This window comes from Rhinopithecus roxellana, chromosome 13 (genome assembly GCF_007565055.1).
Source record: "Rhinopithecus roxellana isolate Shanxi Qingling chromosome 13, ASM756505v1, whole genome shotgun sequence".
NCBI lineage: Eukaryota > Metazoa > Chordata > Mammalia > Primates > Cercopithecidae > Rhinopithecus > Rhinopithecus roxellana.
Genome location: NC_044561.1, coordinates 120,384,956 through 120,401,462, shown reverse-complemented (window position 1 = coordinate 120,401,462; position 16,507 = coordinate 120,384,956). Strand labels below are relative to the sequence as shown.

The window sequence follows — 16,507 nt, the reverse complement described above, 5'->3', positions numbered from 1 at the left end:
TCCCTTCCATCTTATGAACCTCGCACTAACACAATTCTCCAAACATGATTAAATCTTTTGGACTCCATTTAGAGTCTTATGGTGCTAAAAAGAAGAATGAAGTAGGGAAGGAGGTAGCAAAGTTGGTCAAGGGGAGTCGGGATTTGAAATTTCAAACAGAGTGATCCGGAAAGGTCCCATGGAGGATGAGGAAGAGGTCCCATGGAGGAAGAGACATTTGAACAAAGACCTGAAGGAAGCAAAAGAGAAAGATTTGTGGGTACCCGAAGGAATACCTGTCCAGGCAGAGGGAAGGCATGTGCAAAGGTCCTGAGATAGGAGCGTACTCGGTATGTTGGATGAATTAACAGCAAGGAAGCCAGTGAGGCTGGAGTGGGGTGAGGGCTGGGGAGAGGGTGAGTGATGAGGTCAGAAAGATCATCAGGATGGGGATGGGGCAAAGATACTGCAGTGGAAAACCTTTGGCTTTGATCCTGAGAGGGGCCCTGGAGGGATCTGAGCAGAGGAGAGACAGGAGATGGTTTGTTTGTGTTTAAAATATCAACAGCCCCCTGAGCAGGTGCTCAGTGATGTGAATTCTGGATCAGCCCATGGCACTTGGCACAGTCCAGAGTCCTCGTTTCCTGTCCTGGCTCTGGGATATCACTGAGGCAGGTGCCCTCTGCTTTCCAAGCCTCAGTTTCCTCATGACTACAATGAGGGTTTTGGACCAAATGAGCACTTCCCTATCTTCAATGTTGTGCACCATTTGCTTGGTTTTCCCATATCCCAGCACCATCCATATAATGATTCATTTCATGTTATTTTTAAACATCAGGCCAGGCATGGTGGCTTATGCCTGTAATCCCAGCACTTTGAGAGGCCGAGGCAGGCAGATCATTTGAAGCCAGGAGTTCAAGACCAGCCTGGGAAACATGGTGAAACTAAAAATACAAAAAATTAGCTGGGTGTGGTGGCACACATATGTAATCCCAGCTATTCAGGAGGCTGAGGCAGGAGTATCGCTTGAACGTGGGCGGCAGAGGTTGTAGTGAGCCGAGATCATGCCACTGCACTCCAGTCTGGGTGACAGAGAGAGACTGCATCCCCCCCAAAAAAAAAATCAGCTCAATTTTAAAACTATTTGCTTGCCTTAAGCAATAATGACCAAGAAATCACAGGTTCCACACACACACACACACACACACACACACACACACACACACACACACACAGATATAAAGTACATATTAAAATAAATATATAACTACATTTTTTTTTGAGACAGGATTTCACTCTGTCACTCAGGCTGGAATGCAGTGGCACGCTCACGGCTCACTGCAGCCTCGACCTCCCAGGCTCAAGTGATCCTCCCATCTCAGTCTCTCTAGTAGCTGGGACCACGTGTGTACCACCACGCCCGGTAGTTCTGGAGACTCAGCACCCAGAGGCTTTGAAGCTTCCATCTTCAGCCTGCTGGAATCGGAGCCCACCATGCCTGAAGAAACCCAGGAGGAAGTACCACATGAGAGGGAGGCCCCAGCGTGCCATCGCCATCGAGGCAGCCCCAGCCCACCTGCTGGCTGAGCACAGCAGCGTGAGAAGGACTGTGGGAGACCAGCAACAGGCCCACCTGGCCAGCCCACAGAAATAATTCGTCAGTGTTGTTTTAAGCCACTAAATTCTGCAGTGGCTTTTTACACAGCCAGAGACAACAAAAATTCTTTACCATTATCCAGGATAGTGAAGAATGGTTATACCCCATGACCCAGAAATTCCTCTCGTAGGTTTTCACCCCTGGGAAATGCACAAAGATGCTGATCGCAGCATCCTATGAAATGAGAAACACAGCCTTAAAAGACTATCTAAAGAATGAGTAAATAAATTATGGTGCAGTCAAGTAGTGGAATATTATACAGTAGTAAAAATGAATGAACTACAGCTACTTGTATGAATATGGATACATTTTACAGACATAATGTTGGGTGGAAAAAGCAAGCTGCTAAAGAATCTGTACTAAAAGACACAAAGCAGGTAAATTTTTAAAAATGCTTAAAATACTCTACATTAAAGGTCAGCAAACTCCAGCCCATAGGCCAAATGTGATCTGCTGTTCATTTTTGTAAACAAAGTTTTTTGAGACATAGTCATTCGTTTATGCTTTGTCTATGGCTGCTTTCATGATACAACGGCAGAGCTGAGTGGTTGAGATAGAGACTGTGTGGTCTGCTGAGACAAAAATATTTACTATGTGGCTCTTTATAGAAAAAGTTTGCTGATCTCTTCTACATAAAGAAGTGCGGGGGAATGATAAACATGAAATTTGGGGGCACAGCAATCTTTGAGAGGAAAGGAAGGCCACCTCCCTTTATTTTTTAAATTGAACGGTCAGTTCATAGGTGTCGTAGTATTACTCTACTACGTATGTCTTTAATATTGCATAATAAATTGAGGAAAAAATACTCAATACTCTGTCCTTGTCTCTAGTTTGCTCAATTGTGTTATTTCCTGCAGCTATTTAAACAAAGTAAATAGCACTATTTGCCAAGGAGCAATGAAAAAAGTTTCCTGACAAGATCCAACAAGGTTTGTCCAGACGATGAACAAACACGGCTTGCTCAGGCACAGGCAGATATAAAGGGAAACGGCTTTTCATCCACCTGTTATTGTTCAGTGACATGGACATTCTGTGTGTGTGTGTGTGTGTGTGTGTGTGTGTGTGTGTGTGTGTGTGTCAGCCTCGCTTCTACTGGGACAGGTGACATTTGTTGAGCATTTCTCTTGGGGTGGGCCCTGGTAAGGAAGCCCTTCATCTAGATCAGGGTCATGGACCAAATCTGGTCCACTGCCCGTTTGTGTAAATAAAATTTTATTGGAACGCAGATACACACGTTAGTTTACATACGGTCTGGCTACTTTCATGCCACAATGGCAGAGCTGAGTAGTTGTGATAAAGATCATATGGATCACAAAGTAGAAAATATTTACGACCTGTGCCTTTACAGAAGAAGTTAGCCAACCCCTGGTGTAGATGATCTCATTTAATCCTCCCAGCAATCATGAGAGGGGTAGACTTAGTATTACTCCTATTGTATAAACGTGCAAACTGAGGTTTAGGAAGGGGAGGCTGCTCCCTCAGAGTCTTGCAGCCTGCAACAGGCAAGGGTGGGATGTGAATCCCGGCAGCAGAGTTCCAGGACATGTGCTCTTATCATCTACACTGTATCATCCAGGAACAGACGCTCCAAAAGTAACTGAGACAGTAAAATAACTTTGCACCAAATTGATTTCCATCTGATGCCATGTTTTGTCTGGGAACAGGGCTAGTTTTCTCTTTTATGTGAAAAAGAATATGGCTTCATTTTTCTTGCCTCTCAGCCAAGCAGGGTAACTTATGTGTGATTGTATTTTAAGCCTTCTAGCACAGGAGGGGAAGAAAGTTAGAAAAGATGCCCACACCTGTTGGCCAAGGTGTGTCATAGGTAATCCCCCAGGATTTACAGAATGCACAGCCAGGCGTCGGAACCCCACGGGTGAGGGCTCGGGGTCCAGAGTCAGGCTACCTGGGCTTAATTCTACCTCTGCCACCAACCAGCTGGGTGACCTTGGGTAAGTTATTTAACCTCTCTGAGTCTCTGTTTCTTTATCGTTCAAGGGAGGATAATGAGGTGACCTTCCTTGTAGGGTTGAGGTGGGGATTAAAGGAATTAGTGGAAATAAATCAGTGTGAGTGACAGGAAGTCAACGATGGTGACGATTACTAAGCCTGGTCTGATGCCTCGACAGGACCTATCAATTCCGCCTCTAGAGTTGCTCTTGATTCTGTCTACATGTGTCTGTCCGCTGCCATGGCCTCGCCCCAGGCCTCCAACATTTCCTGCTCCAGGCTTCATCTGTCTCCCAACCGGCCTTCCTGCTTCTCTTCCTGATTACATCTGAGCCAGACACACCACAGCAGCCAGCGTGATCTTTAAAACCTAGGCTGGGCACGGTGGCTCATGCTTGTCATTGCAGCACTTTGGGAAGCAGAGATAGGAGGATTGCTTGAGGCCAGAAGTTCAAGACCAGCCTGGGCAACAAAGTGAGACCCTGTCTCTACAAAAAAATTAAAAAAAATAGCCAGGGGAGGTAGTGAGTGCCTGTAGTCCCAGCTACTCATGAGGGCGAGGGAGGAGGACTGCTTGAGCCTGGGAGATAGAGGGTACAGTGAGCTATGATTGCACCATGGCACTCTAGCCTGGAAGACAGAGCCAGACCCTGTCTCTAAAAATAATAAAAATAAGAATAAAATTTTAAAAAAACCCACGTAAGTTGTATCCTATTACCCACTGCTTATAAACCCTCTAGTGGCTTCCAGTCTCACTTGGAACAGAACCCCAAATCTTTCCTGGGCCTCGGAGGCCCCGCCCACCTCACTCACCTCATCTCCCATCGTGTTCTAGCCATTGGTCTTTTCAGAATTGCCAAGTTCCTCCCCATTCCCAGGGGCTGCCCCTCTGCCTGGACGCTCTCCTGTCTATGCCTGCACATGGCCCTCTCTCAGTTCTCAGCCGAATTCGTTCCTTATTTAAAGGCCTTTCCCGGCCCTAGAACGTAAAACAAGTCTTTGCTTCCTTTATGCCATGCAACATAATTTGAAATTACACATACAGATTTAAAAATCTGGGGCCAGGTACACTGTTGTTTCTTCCTGCCTCCTTTTCCTTTGTGAACCACCCCTTCCTCACCTTCAGATCAGTTGTTTTGGGTGAGGCTGATCTGACCCCTGGTTCTGTGGGTGGACATGTGGCCAAATATGGCCACCCACAGCACCAGTCTTCTTGGATGGATATGGGAGTCCAGTAGAGAAATTCCTGGGACTCTGCAGGAAGTCCTAGACAGTGGGGGCTCTCTTTTTTGGGGGGGGGGGCAGTGCAGCCTGAAACTGCCAGGGCTGTCTTTGCCACCACAGTGGGAGAGACTGCCTGAGCCTGAGGTCCACAGATAGTGAAGCAGAGGCTGAGTCCTGATATCATTCCTTGAGGACCTGGACCCAGGCCTGCCTGAAGCCAGTGCCCTAGGTTTTCCCAGCTACATACGCAATAAACTCCTGTTTCCTCCAGCTGATTAGCTTGGGTTTTTGTCACTTGCTACTAAAAGGGCTTTGGTTAAGATATCAGCTAGGAGGGAACAGCTTGACTCAAGGTCAGAGGCAAGGGCAGGTGGGCATGGACGGTGAGCCAGTTTGCAAGTCTTCAGTTCTTAGCTGTAAGATGTGAACAGTCAAGGGTGGGAGGTCTGTTGTTTCTGCCTCGTCCCCCACCACATCCATTTCTCCTTCTTCCAATACTACCACTCTGTTTTCCTTTAAGAAAACCACCCCTCCTGCATAGATAATCCACAGGCTTCACCTTCCTTATCTCCATCACCCTGTTCTCCTTGCCTTGCTATAAGCATCGTCACATGGCCCAACTTGGGCCAATGAGGGCTAATATGGGATTCTGTTGGAACTCCTGGGAAAGATGAGCTCTTCTTCCACTAGGCATGTGGAGCTAAAAGGATGCAAACCTTGAGTGGACAGGCACCATCTCTGCTGTCACGCAGGGAGAACTTGCTGGGAGCATCTGAAGATGGAAAGAGACTTACTCCTCGTGATGACACTTTAGCACCTAGATCAAGCCATACCTGATGAGGGTTGTATCCACAGATCTCTCTGTACGCAAATCATTCAGTTCCAATTTTCCCTAAACCAGCTTGGGTTCAATTTCCAATTCTTGCCATCAAAAAGGGTCTTGATATTATAGTCTATAGAATTTGAACCATATTTAAAGTGTTACTCTTTTCCCTTTATCTCTAATCCAGAATCAGGTTGGTTGTGTTTATCAATCCACATTTAGCTGAGACAATAGTGCAGAACAAAGACCATGATTTGGGGACCGAAAGAGGAGAGTAAGGACTTGTTTGCTACTCACTGTAGGAAGGGATTCCATAGGCTTGTGCTGGAGGTGGGTAAGCTGTATAGGGGGTAGCCTGCTGGATCCCCGCACTGTATTGCGTCTGGCCGTAGGCTGCCATGGCTGTGGAAGACTGGCTGGGGAGGACACGTGGGCAAGATCTGTGTGGAAAGAGAGAAGATTAAATCTCCAAGCCCAGTCTGGCACCCCTTCTTCCTTATCTTGATATCAACACCCCTCTTTGGGGTTCTACTCTTTCCAGAGCAGAGACAATGTACATGTTCACCAAATTCCATTTCATTTTCCTCTTCCAGGGAAGCAGGAAGATCACATTTTCTGTCTCCTGTACATTCAGATTCAGCTGTGACTGGGTTCAGCCCCATAGAATGTAAATAGATATGCTGTAAGCCACTCGCAGGCCTGGCCAATGAACACATCCCCTGCAACCCTCCTGTCCTTTCTTCGCTTTTGACAGCAACTGTGGAGAGCACAGGTTAAGATGGCAGAGCCATAATATGGAAACACCCTGGATCCCTGAGTCAGCTTGTGGAGGAGAGAGAGCTGCCCTGGAGGGTTTCACCCCATCCACATTGGACTTCATGTGAGTAAGAAATAAACCTTTGTTGTGTGAAGCCACTGAGATGTCGAGGTTTACTGATTACTGTAGCATAGCCTATCCTACCCCGATTGTCCTAATTTAGATACCTTCTCAATTGACTGCAGCTTTAACAGGACTGTCAATCAAGATGTCTTGCTCTTAGCTAAGGGGTGGGGACATGATGCAAGATCCTCCAATCAGACTCTGTCTTGGGAATTTAAATCCTCCATATTGCTTGAATGCTGAATCTGTCCTATTCTTAATCTCTCTCAAGGCCTGATTATTTCATTTATGTTGTGAGCTACTCCAGATATTCCCCCAAAAGTTCTTTTAGACTTATATCAGCCAGAGTTGATTTCTGTTGCTTGCAACCAAAGATCACAAATGGGTTCTCTACTCCATGGAGAACAACAGGTTCTATAATGGGCTAGGATATACAGGGTTCCCTACTTAAGATATTTGTACTGTGGGTGCTGCCAAGCACTGTGTTTTTTACTAAGGGTTGGGAATTATGTCACATGCAACTGGTATGTACATTATATCTCATGGATGCTCTTATGAAATTCCTGGGGTGGAGGCTCTTATCTCTCCTGGTTTAGAGATGAGGAAACCAAAGCTCAGAGAGCTGAAAACACAGCTACAAAGTGGTAAATACAGAGCTTAAATGAAGGAGTCTGACTGCAGAGCCCATGCTTGGAACCATGAATCTGCTATTTCTCACAGGACTGGGATTCATCCAGCCCTGCAGATAGCAATAAATAAAGTCAAGGTGAGTTGTTCAAACACATAAGGGAGCAAAATGGTGGCCTAGGGGCCACATCCAGTCCACAGATCCATGGATATAATTTCTTTGGCCACTGAAGTTATTTTTTTTTCCTAATTTGAAATTGTTGCTAATATTTGAAAACCAGGTTACATGCACACGTACACACACACATGCACGCACACGCAGGCATGCACACACACACACTCGCTTTGTCTCCCTTCTCTTGAAAACCAGGTGCTTCAGCATACCTGGGTCTGCACTCCTGTGTGGTGCTATCAATAAGCTGGATTTAAGCAGCAGCCACTTCTTGAGACCGAATCACACCCTGTCTGCAACAATCCCTACAAGGGCCACTTCCCTTAGTGGTAAAGGTAGTTAATTCTCATGCCTACGTGCCAGGCACTGTCCTAGTTACTTCATGTGAATTGGCTCATTTAAACTCCACCACAACTGTGACAAGTCTTGGAGGTAATTTCTGTTTCTATCCCCATTTTACAGGTAAGAAGACAGAGGCAGAAAGGTGAATAACACGTCACAAGAACACGGCTGATACAGAATTTGAACCCTGGCTCCAGAGGCCACACCCTTAACCCCTCGGCTCTGCCACCCTCCCTCAGACACCACAACTATGATGCGTCTAATTATCATAACCGGGTTAAGCGTACAGGTAAATGTTGATGAGATTCCTCAATCTGTGTCTGATTCAATGTTGGTTACATGACGTCACTTTTGTTAAAGCCTGTTTGCTTCCAGAGTTCCTCCTCCACCTGAGGCCTCATAGCAGGTGAGTGCAAAAGTTTATGGAATTATAAACAGATGTCCCTATGCCCATCTTTCTTTTTGACTACTGCCATGATAAAGGGTTATTTGGGGGAACCTGTTGCAAAATGCATAAGAAACTCATTTGAGCTGGAGATGTCAGTCCCAGTCCTGGAAGGCGTCTCATTCATCAATATTTCAGCTCTCTGGGGCACTGAGAAGCATGCAACCTGCAGAGCAGACAGCCTTATTTGAAAATGTTCCCAATTCACACCCTTCCTTAGAAGAGAAATAGAAGCTGGAGACCCAAGCCTATCAACTCCTGCTTGCCATCAAAACTCATTCAAGTGGCTCAGATTAAACAGGGGCTAAAGTTAAAACCCAGAGGAAGGATGGTGGAGCTTTCTAACTCTGAGGCCTTAAAAAAGTTAGGTAGATTTAACAGTCCTCGGTTGCTACTAATACTCCCCAAAACATCTTCTGGAGGGAAAGGAAGGCAAAGAAAATGCCTTCCTTATCAACAGCTGCTCCAATGTTGGAGAAGAAGGATGATTTCCAGATGCTGAGAAGCTCACCACCTAGCCGGAGGGGCACCCAGGGCATGGCATGCAGCAGCAGGCTCAGGATGGCTGCTCCCAAGGGCAGCACCCAGAGGGCTCTGGGCAAGGCCATCCCAGCACTGAGCTCCCACTGCCCCAGCATGTGCCTGTGGTGGAGCATTTATGGCACCAGGTTGAGATCTCTGATTTCCTGGTTTAGCTTGCCCACTAGACTAGCTCTCCAGGGGCAGAGACTGCATCTCATCCATCTCCGAGTTTCCAGGGCTCAATGTGGGGTTAGGTACTGAGGAGTGATGTGTGAGTGGTAGAGGAGGAAGAAAGCATGCATGCACGCGTATGTTCATTGCAGCACTATTTACAACAGCTAAGACATGGAATCATCCCAAATGCCCATCAATGATAGACTGGATAAAGAAAATGTGGTATATGTACACCATACGCAGCCATTTAAAAGGACATATGCAGCCATTTAAGAGGAACAAGATCATGTCCTTTGCAGGGATATAGATGAAGCTGGAAACCCTTATCCTCACCAAACTAACACAGGAACAGAAAACCAAACACTGCATGTTCTCACTTACAAGTGGGAGCTGAACAATGAAAACACATGGACACAGGGAGGGGTACAACACACACTGTGGCCTGTTGGGGGAGGGCAGGGGACAGGGAGAGCATCAGGAAGAATAGCTAATGCATGCGAGTTTAATACCTAGGTGATAGGTTCCCAGGTGCAGCAAATCACCATGGCACATGTTGACCTATGTAACAAACCTGCATGTTCTGCATGTGTATACTGGAACTTAAAATAAAATAAAGAAATAATGAAAGCAGGAAGGGGAAAAAGGAGAGAGAGGTGGAGAGAAAAGGATGAGGGACAAAAGGGGAAGGAAGAGGAAGGGAAAGAGAAAAAGGGAGAGAGAAATAAGGATAGAAAGAAGGGAGCCTGTAATCCCAGCTACTTGGGAGGCTGAGGCAGAATTGCTTGAACCTGGTAGGCAGAGGTTGCAGTGAGCCGAGATTGTGCCACTGCACTCCAGCCTGGGTGACAGAGCAAGACTGTGTTGGGGTTGGGGGGAGGGAAAGAAGGGAGGTTGAAAAGAAGGGAAAGGAAAGGAATGAGGAAAGGAGAGAAAAAGATGGCAGGGGGTGGGGAAGGGAGGAAGAAATTGAGAAATTTCCTATGCATGGGAAAGGAGAGGAAGGGGAGAAAGAATTTTTAAAAAAGAATGAAGAGAAGAAAGAAGAAAATAATAGCTAAGACTCTGAGGACACTCTGCTCCAGGCCCCATTCTAAGTGTGTTTTACCTGCTTTTGCTGTTTCATGGGGTTAGGCAGGATGACTGTCCCCCTCTCCCAGATGGGAAGGCTCAGGCCCAGGGAGGTGGAGTGACTTGCTCAAGCTCACTCAGCTAGGAAGTGCTGAGGCTGGGATTCCTATTCAGGGAATCTGGCCCTTTCTCTTAACCTCTACCTTCCAAGAGAGAAGAAAAGGAGGGTGTGTGAGCAAGAGACAGGTGAATGGCACTCACCTGGAGAAGAGCTGGGACACTCTCAGGGGGGCTGATCTGGTGATGCCTGGAGGAGAAAAAGAAAAATTGGAAGGGTTTTAGTGATTAGGGTGATGTTCTGCAGAGGTGGTGAGTTCAGACACCACTTAAGCAGGAGCAGACTTGGAGGGGTGCTGCCCGCGGCTTTCTCCACCACAGATGCTTATCTGAGGAGCCACATCTCAGCACTTTACTTCTTGAGGAGTTCAGAACCCTTTCTAGGTGCGCTTTGTCTCTGGGCAGTTAAGGAAAAATGACATATAAAGAATCCATAGCATCTTGAAACGTCAGAGTAGAGTCCATTTCTCCATCTATGTACAGATGGAGAGACTGAGACAGAAGGAACATGCTTGAGCCAGGTCACATGACTAGGCAGCAGCACAGCTGGGAAGTGGAACAAGCTGGTGCCATTTCCACTCCTGGATGGAAAACCACTCCCTTCCCTCCTCAAAAGCAATCCCCAAGAACCCCAGCATGGCAGACATCGGCTGGCTTTGCTCATCCTGTATCCATTTCCCTTCTTCTAATGACATCGCTTTGATGTTCCTCCCCTGCCTCCTCACTTCCAGTCCATGTGGTGCAGGTGCAGCTGACCCCAACACTTTAGGGGAAGGAACCTCTTGGATCATCTCCTGAGCTCCACCTAGGGTGGTGGAGCAGAAAGATGGATGAGACCTGGGCTCCTGATGCAGGTACCTTACATCCAATCCCTCGGTATGCAATGTCCAATCATTGATGGGAGGCAATATGCAGGCGGTGATGAAAAGGTGACAGAGTTAAGCTGGGAGAGACATTTGCCAGAGGATAATTTCACATAGGGACAGTGCACTGGGAAGTACTTTTGTGCTCCATCATCTTGAACAATGCAACTCAATGTCCTCACTGCAGAGTCCTGGACAAATTCTAGATAATGTGTGTACTGATGGCAACAGTGTCAACCTGCCAATGCCCACTCCCCGTTCTGTAGGGCAGTGGCCGTGTCATCATCGCACCCTAAGGCTGTGGCGCTCTGAGCCTGTCTCAGCCTCTGTGCTGGAGGCTGAGGAGACCAACGTGCACTTCCAACTCTGCCACTTCCTAGTTATGGGACTTCAGGCAGGTTGCCTTGATCTCTGGGCCTCAGAGCTCCCCCCTCTGCAATGGGGATGAAAATACTTATCTTGCAAGGACAGGAGAGGATGAAATGAGATGATGCTGATAGCCATCATTTACCCAGTGCTTTTCACGTGCCAAGCTCTCTTCTAAATTCTTTACCTGGATTAATTATTTTAATCCTCATAACCACCCTATGAGAAAAGTTCTATTCTCATCCTCAGACGAACAGCTGTAGGCACAGAGATCTTAAGTAACTCACCCAAGGCCACACAGGAAGTATAGCGTGGATCTGTGACCTGAACCCAGGTGGTCTGGCTCTAGAGTCTGTCTTCTCAACCATGACACTACAGCTGACAATGACAGTCATTGTCATAAGAGCAACTGGCATTCACTTAGAGGTTGACTATGTGCCAGGCCCTTGTTAACTGCGTATAGACAGGCTCTCACTGAGTCTTCACAACAGTGCTCTGAGCATGCAACGCTATTAACCCCATTGTACAGATGAAGAAACCGGGGCTCCGAAGGTCAAGTGCCTTGTTCAAGTCACACAGCCATGGGCAAGGGAACTGGGACTTGAACCCAAAAGCTGTGTGAGTCCAAGGTCAACACTCTTAATTCCCTCCCTCTGGCTGAGCAAAACTCTGTTCAAGTCCCAAACCACTGGGGTCGGGGCGGGGGTGGTGGTCTTGAAGTTCATTTAGAGAGTCATAACTGGAATTAAGGAGAATTGCCTATTTTATGATATACGATAGCAGCATGTATCGCCCATAGTAAGAAGGAATTGTGTAACACTTTTGTTGCAGGTACAGGTGTGAGAATGTGTTGTGTGTGTATGCGTGTGAGTTCAACAATGCAGAAATATATTTCGCATTATGTATCACATTCCAAGAAAAGGTTAGAATAGCAGCAGCCGAATGTCAAGGAAAGCCCCTGGCACACAGTAGGCACTCACTCAATGCTGATTTCCCTACCCTGGGTTTGCTCCTAGGCGGGGTGTCCTGTACCCCATCACCCCTTCTTCCTCCTCCCGCAGGGTTCGAGAATGAACTGTCTCATTCTGAAGCAGCCACAGTCTCATTCCTGGTAAAAGCCCATGACTTGAGTGCATTTAGTACTGCATAAGTTACTGAATTAAACATTTTGAATGTTTTATTTCATAAATATGTAAATATTCATAAAAATCTTAATCTATGGGAACGACATTCCTATGGGCTCGAATTAACTCGGCATTCCATAAATTGGAGGCAAGCGTCTTTTCTGCCAATCTCCATGGCATGATTTGCATGTTTGCCTCACCCAGCTCCTTTTCAAGCTTCCACCCAGTTCCTCTGAATTGTTGAGCAACCTGCCTTCCTGGGCAGACAGGTTCCCCTCCCCCACTACGCAGACCTGTAATACTCTCCCTTTCCCACCCCAGCAACCTCAGGAAGACTGTGCAAGCGAGAAACAGGCATTTGTAAGTGCAAAGAGATTTTCCTCTGGCAATTGTGTGATTTTTGAAAAACACAGGCTTTTTTTCCTGTTGTCTGCTGGTATCAATCACATTTAACCTTTTCATCCCAGGACACCCGGGGGAATTGAGAAACTGGAGAGTGAGTGTATTAAACTCTATGTGGAATGATCTTCTTCCTCCCTTTCTGCTTCCTTTCTCCATGGTTAGGGTGGTGTGGACTTCATTGATCATCTTTATCATTAATACACATGATAAGACAGGGCTCTCTAAGCTCCTTTCCTCCTTTGGGAGCCTTGGATGGGACAGTGTCAAGGGTGGAGATTCTTTTCTTTGGCACAGAGGTGGGCAGGGACTGCCCAGGAGCAGAGAACACGTTTCTTCTTCTTGCGCACTTGCTGGTGGTCCAGAGCTCTTAGTCCTCAGAGGTCACGTGGACCAGAAAGTCCACCCTGCAGGTGTTGTAGCCAAACGTCATCACAGTACCAGGAAGTAGGCTTGACCAACTGGTGGTTGTGGGCAACGCCAGCCCTGGTGTGACAGGTGGAGAAGTGGGCATCATTGTCACAGTTGCAAGCAACGTGGTCTTCAGTGTAGCCCAGAATTTCTTTCAATGACCCCAGGTGCCTGCATCATCATTTTCTTGATGTCCCTGTGCTCAATAGCTTTTTCTAGATGGCAGGTCAGATCCTGGACAGACACACTGAGGGTGGGGATATAAGAGACTGTATCAGCAAGCTTCCCATTCAGCTCATGAATGACCTTGCCACAGCCTTGGCAGTGCCACTGAATACACTCTGAACAGTCTCATGGTCATCGCACCACAGCTTGCCAGAGGGGCAGAGAGGGCACAGGCAGTGGTCATGTGTACCTTTATGATGCCATGGTTGTCATAGATCCTTTTGGGGGGACAAGCAGATGGCTTGCTGGAAATCTAGAGGGAGTAGGTCACCCCCATCTCGAACACAGGCCATCAGCACAAGGGACAGAGATGATGCCCCTTTGATGCCACTCTTCAGGTGAGCCCCAAGCATCTCTAGGGTGATGAAGGCACCTTCTTCAGTGGCAGCAATGCTGGCAGCAGTGGCCCCCTTTGGAATCTGGTGCCTGGCAGATGGAGATGGACTTCCCACTGATCATAGCTTTCTGTTCTCAACCTTGTTGGTGCCATTGAACTTGCCATGATGGATTCATATCGAACCATGTAGGCTATGAGGTCAAGGTCAACCGAGGAGTCATTGATGGCAACTTAGATCCACTTTGCTGGTAGTGAAAGCAGCTCTAATGAGCTGGCGCCCAGCAGAACCAAATCTGTTTACTCTGAGCTTTGCCCTTTCTTCATCCTCCCCCAGGGCTTGAGAATGGACCCACAGGATAAAGGGGCTGCGGCTAATGCATAATGGGCCAGTTGGCTGCCAAGCAGGGAGGACAGAGTACCTCCTCTATTTCCTTCTGAATTTTAAACACTAAGCCTCCTCTTCTTCCCAAGCTTCCTAGGGGTGAGGAGAGAGGGATCAGCTGAGCAGATGGCCACAGCCTCTGGGCTGAGCTCATTCATTCATTCATTCAGTGCCAGGCATGAGTTCAGAACTGGGTTACAATAGCGAGTGTAATCCCCAGTGTTGGAGGAGGGGCCTGGTGGGAGGGGACTGAATCATGGGGATGGATTTTCCCGTAGGTTCATGTTCTCATGATAGTGAGTGAGTTCTATCATGTTCTCATGATAGTGAATTCTCACAAAATCTGATTCTGGTTGTTTAAAAGTGTGTGGCACCTGCCACCCCCTCTCTTCCTCCTGCTCCAGCCATGGAGGATATGCCTGCTTCCCCTTTGCCTTCCACCATGATTGTAAGTTTCCTGAGGCCTCCCGAGCCATGCTTCCTGTACAGCCTGCGGAACTGTAAGCCAGTTAAAAGTCTTTTCTTTATAAATTACCCAGTTTCAGTTATTTCTTTATGGCAGTGCGAGAATGGACTAATACAGTGAGCCAAGGCAGTCAGGGTCCCTGTCTTTATGGAGCTGAAGCCTCCTGTCTAGTGAGTGAGATGGATGACAAACAAATAATCACACAAATGAGTAATTAACTGCAATTATAACAAGGTGCGAAGGAAGCGATGGACATTTGAGACCAGCGCACCTGGAACCAGGATTCACCTGGGGATCTTATTAAAACACAGGCTCTGATTGTTGGTCAAGGAAGCCTCCAGGCGATGCTGATGCTGCAGGTTCACAGACCACACTTTGAGGAGTGAGAGTTTAGACCACTGGCTAATACAATATTACACATCACTAAGCATTATCACAATTTGGGGTTCATAAAAAGAAATCTCCATTTCAGAAGACACAAACTCAAGTGCGTATTGGGGCCACGGAGACAATATAAATGTGCAAAGCAAAAGATCCAGTTTCAAGAGAGGAAATTAAAGCTTCAGTCTGTGTGTACTGAGTGCACACTACATGCAATTGTGTATGTGAGTGACTGTGTGAAGCAACTTACCCGAGGACACACATTCATTCTTGCAGTCAACAAATGTTTATCATGCATCTACTATGGGCCAAGTCTACAACCCATTCTCATAATTTATTGATGTTCTTTCCAAAGAAAACACATAGGCTTAAGGGGTCAGATCCAAATTTAAATCCTGGCTGTGCTGCAATACAGCCATGAGACCTTGTGCCCTTCACCTCTTCCCTCTGAGTCTCAGTTTTCTCATCTGCAAATTGGGGCAATATCTTGTACATATGCAGATGGGACAGGTACCTGGCAAATGGTTAAGTGCTCAGCACAGAGGAGCTATTATTAGCTTCAGCTCTCCTGGGGGCCCTTGGTTAAGCCACTTAAATCCATGAGCCCAATTTGAATGTTCACACTTTTTTCACCTCTCACTGGGAGGATTAAGAAGCTAATGATTCTGAAAGCAGCAACCGCTGTTATGTTGCCTAATTGGACCCCAGGGGCCGGCTTCTAAGGGATCCCCCAGTGAGATGAGACAATTTGTAGAGCCAACGAGATGTCTTGAGGCAGGTCTCTGCTATAAAGGTATACGTCTGTAAATTGTATCAGTTCATCTTCCTCGTGTGGGTGATTTAAATCACTCCCATACTAGGGACAGGGACAGCTGGAAAGACACGATGCTAGGCGTCCAGAAGTGTGTGCCCCAATTCTGACTCTCACTGAGAGGCTCTGTGACCATGGGCAAGCCCTTTGTCTCTTGTGGGAGGTGCCACTGAGGACAGAAAGGAACGAGGCGGCAAGTCCTAGAGTGCGATGGTTTTTGGGAGTCCATAAATACTCCCTCTTTGACTGAAAACATTGCAAATTAATTTTATGCACATTAGAATCACAACAAGACCATCAAAGTCATAACTTTTCATTTCTGGAACTGGTTTAAGTCATCCTTTTAAAATGAATTTATTTCAAAGGAGTTGTTCTAAAGAAACAACAGGCCGGGCACTGTGGCTCATGCCTGTAATCCCAGCACTTTGGGAGGCCAAGGCGGGTGGATCACCTAAGGTCAGGAGACCAGCCTGGTCAACATGGTGAAACCCCGTCTCTACTAAAAATACAAAAATTAGCAGGGCATGGTGGTGGGCACTTGTAATTCCAGCTACTTGGGAGGCTGAGGCAGAAGAATTGCTTGAACCTGGGAGGCAGAGGTTGCAGTGAGCCGAGATCGCATCACTGCACTCAAGCCTGGGTGGCAAGAGTAAAACTCAGTCTCAAAAAAAAAAAAAAAAAAAAAAAAAACAAATTAGTACCAAGTGGCTGTAGAGGTGGTCTGAATACATGACAGAAAGTGGCTCGAGACTGTGACATTTG

At 46.9% G+C, this 16,507-nt stretch overlaps 1 protein-coding gene across 3 annotated transcripts in view; it reads right to left on the bottom strand.

Annotated features, from left to right (window-relative positions):
* EYA2 (EYA transcriptional coactivator and phosphatase 2) overlaps window positions 1-16,507 on the bottom strand; it is a 300,584-nt gene that overhangs the window by 181,412 nt on the left and 102,665 nt on the right. For 2 of the 3 annotated variants that reach the window (XM_010384164.2, XM_030915788.1), the window contains exons 3-4: window positions 10,125-10,170; window positions 5,931-6,073 (exon numbers count right to left, since the gene is read on the bottom strand). In XM_010384164.2, coding sequence (XP_010382466.1) covers window positions 5,931-6,073; window positions 10,125-10,170 — 189 coding nt within the window. The remainder of the gene's footprint in view (window positions 1-5,930; window positions 6,074-10,124; window positions 10,171-16,507) is intronic. The other variant, XM_030915789.1, reaches the window with a different exon arrangement.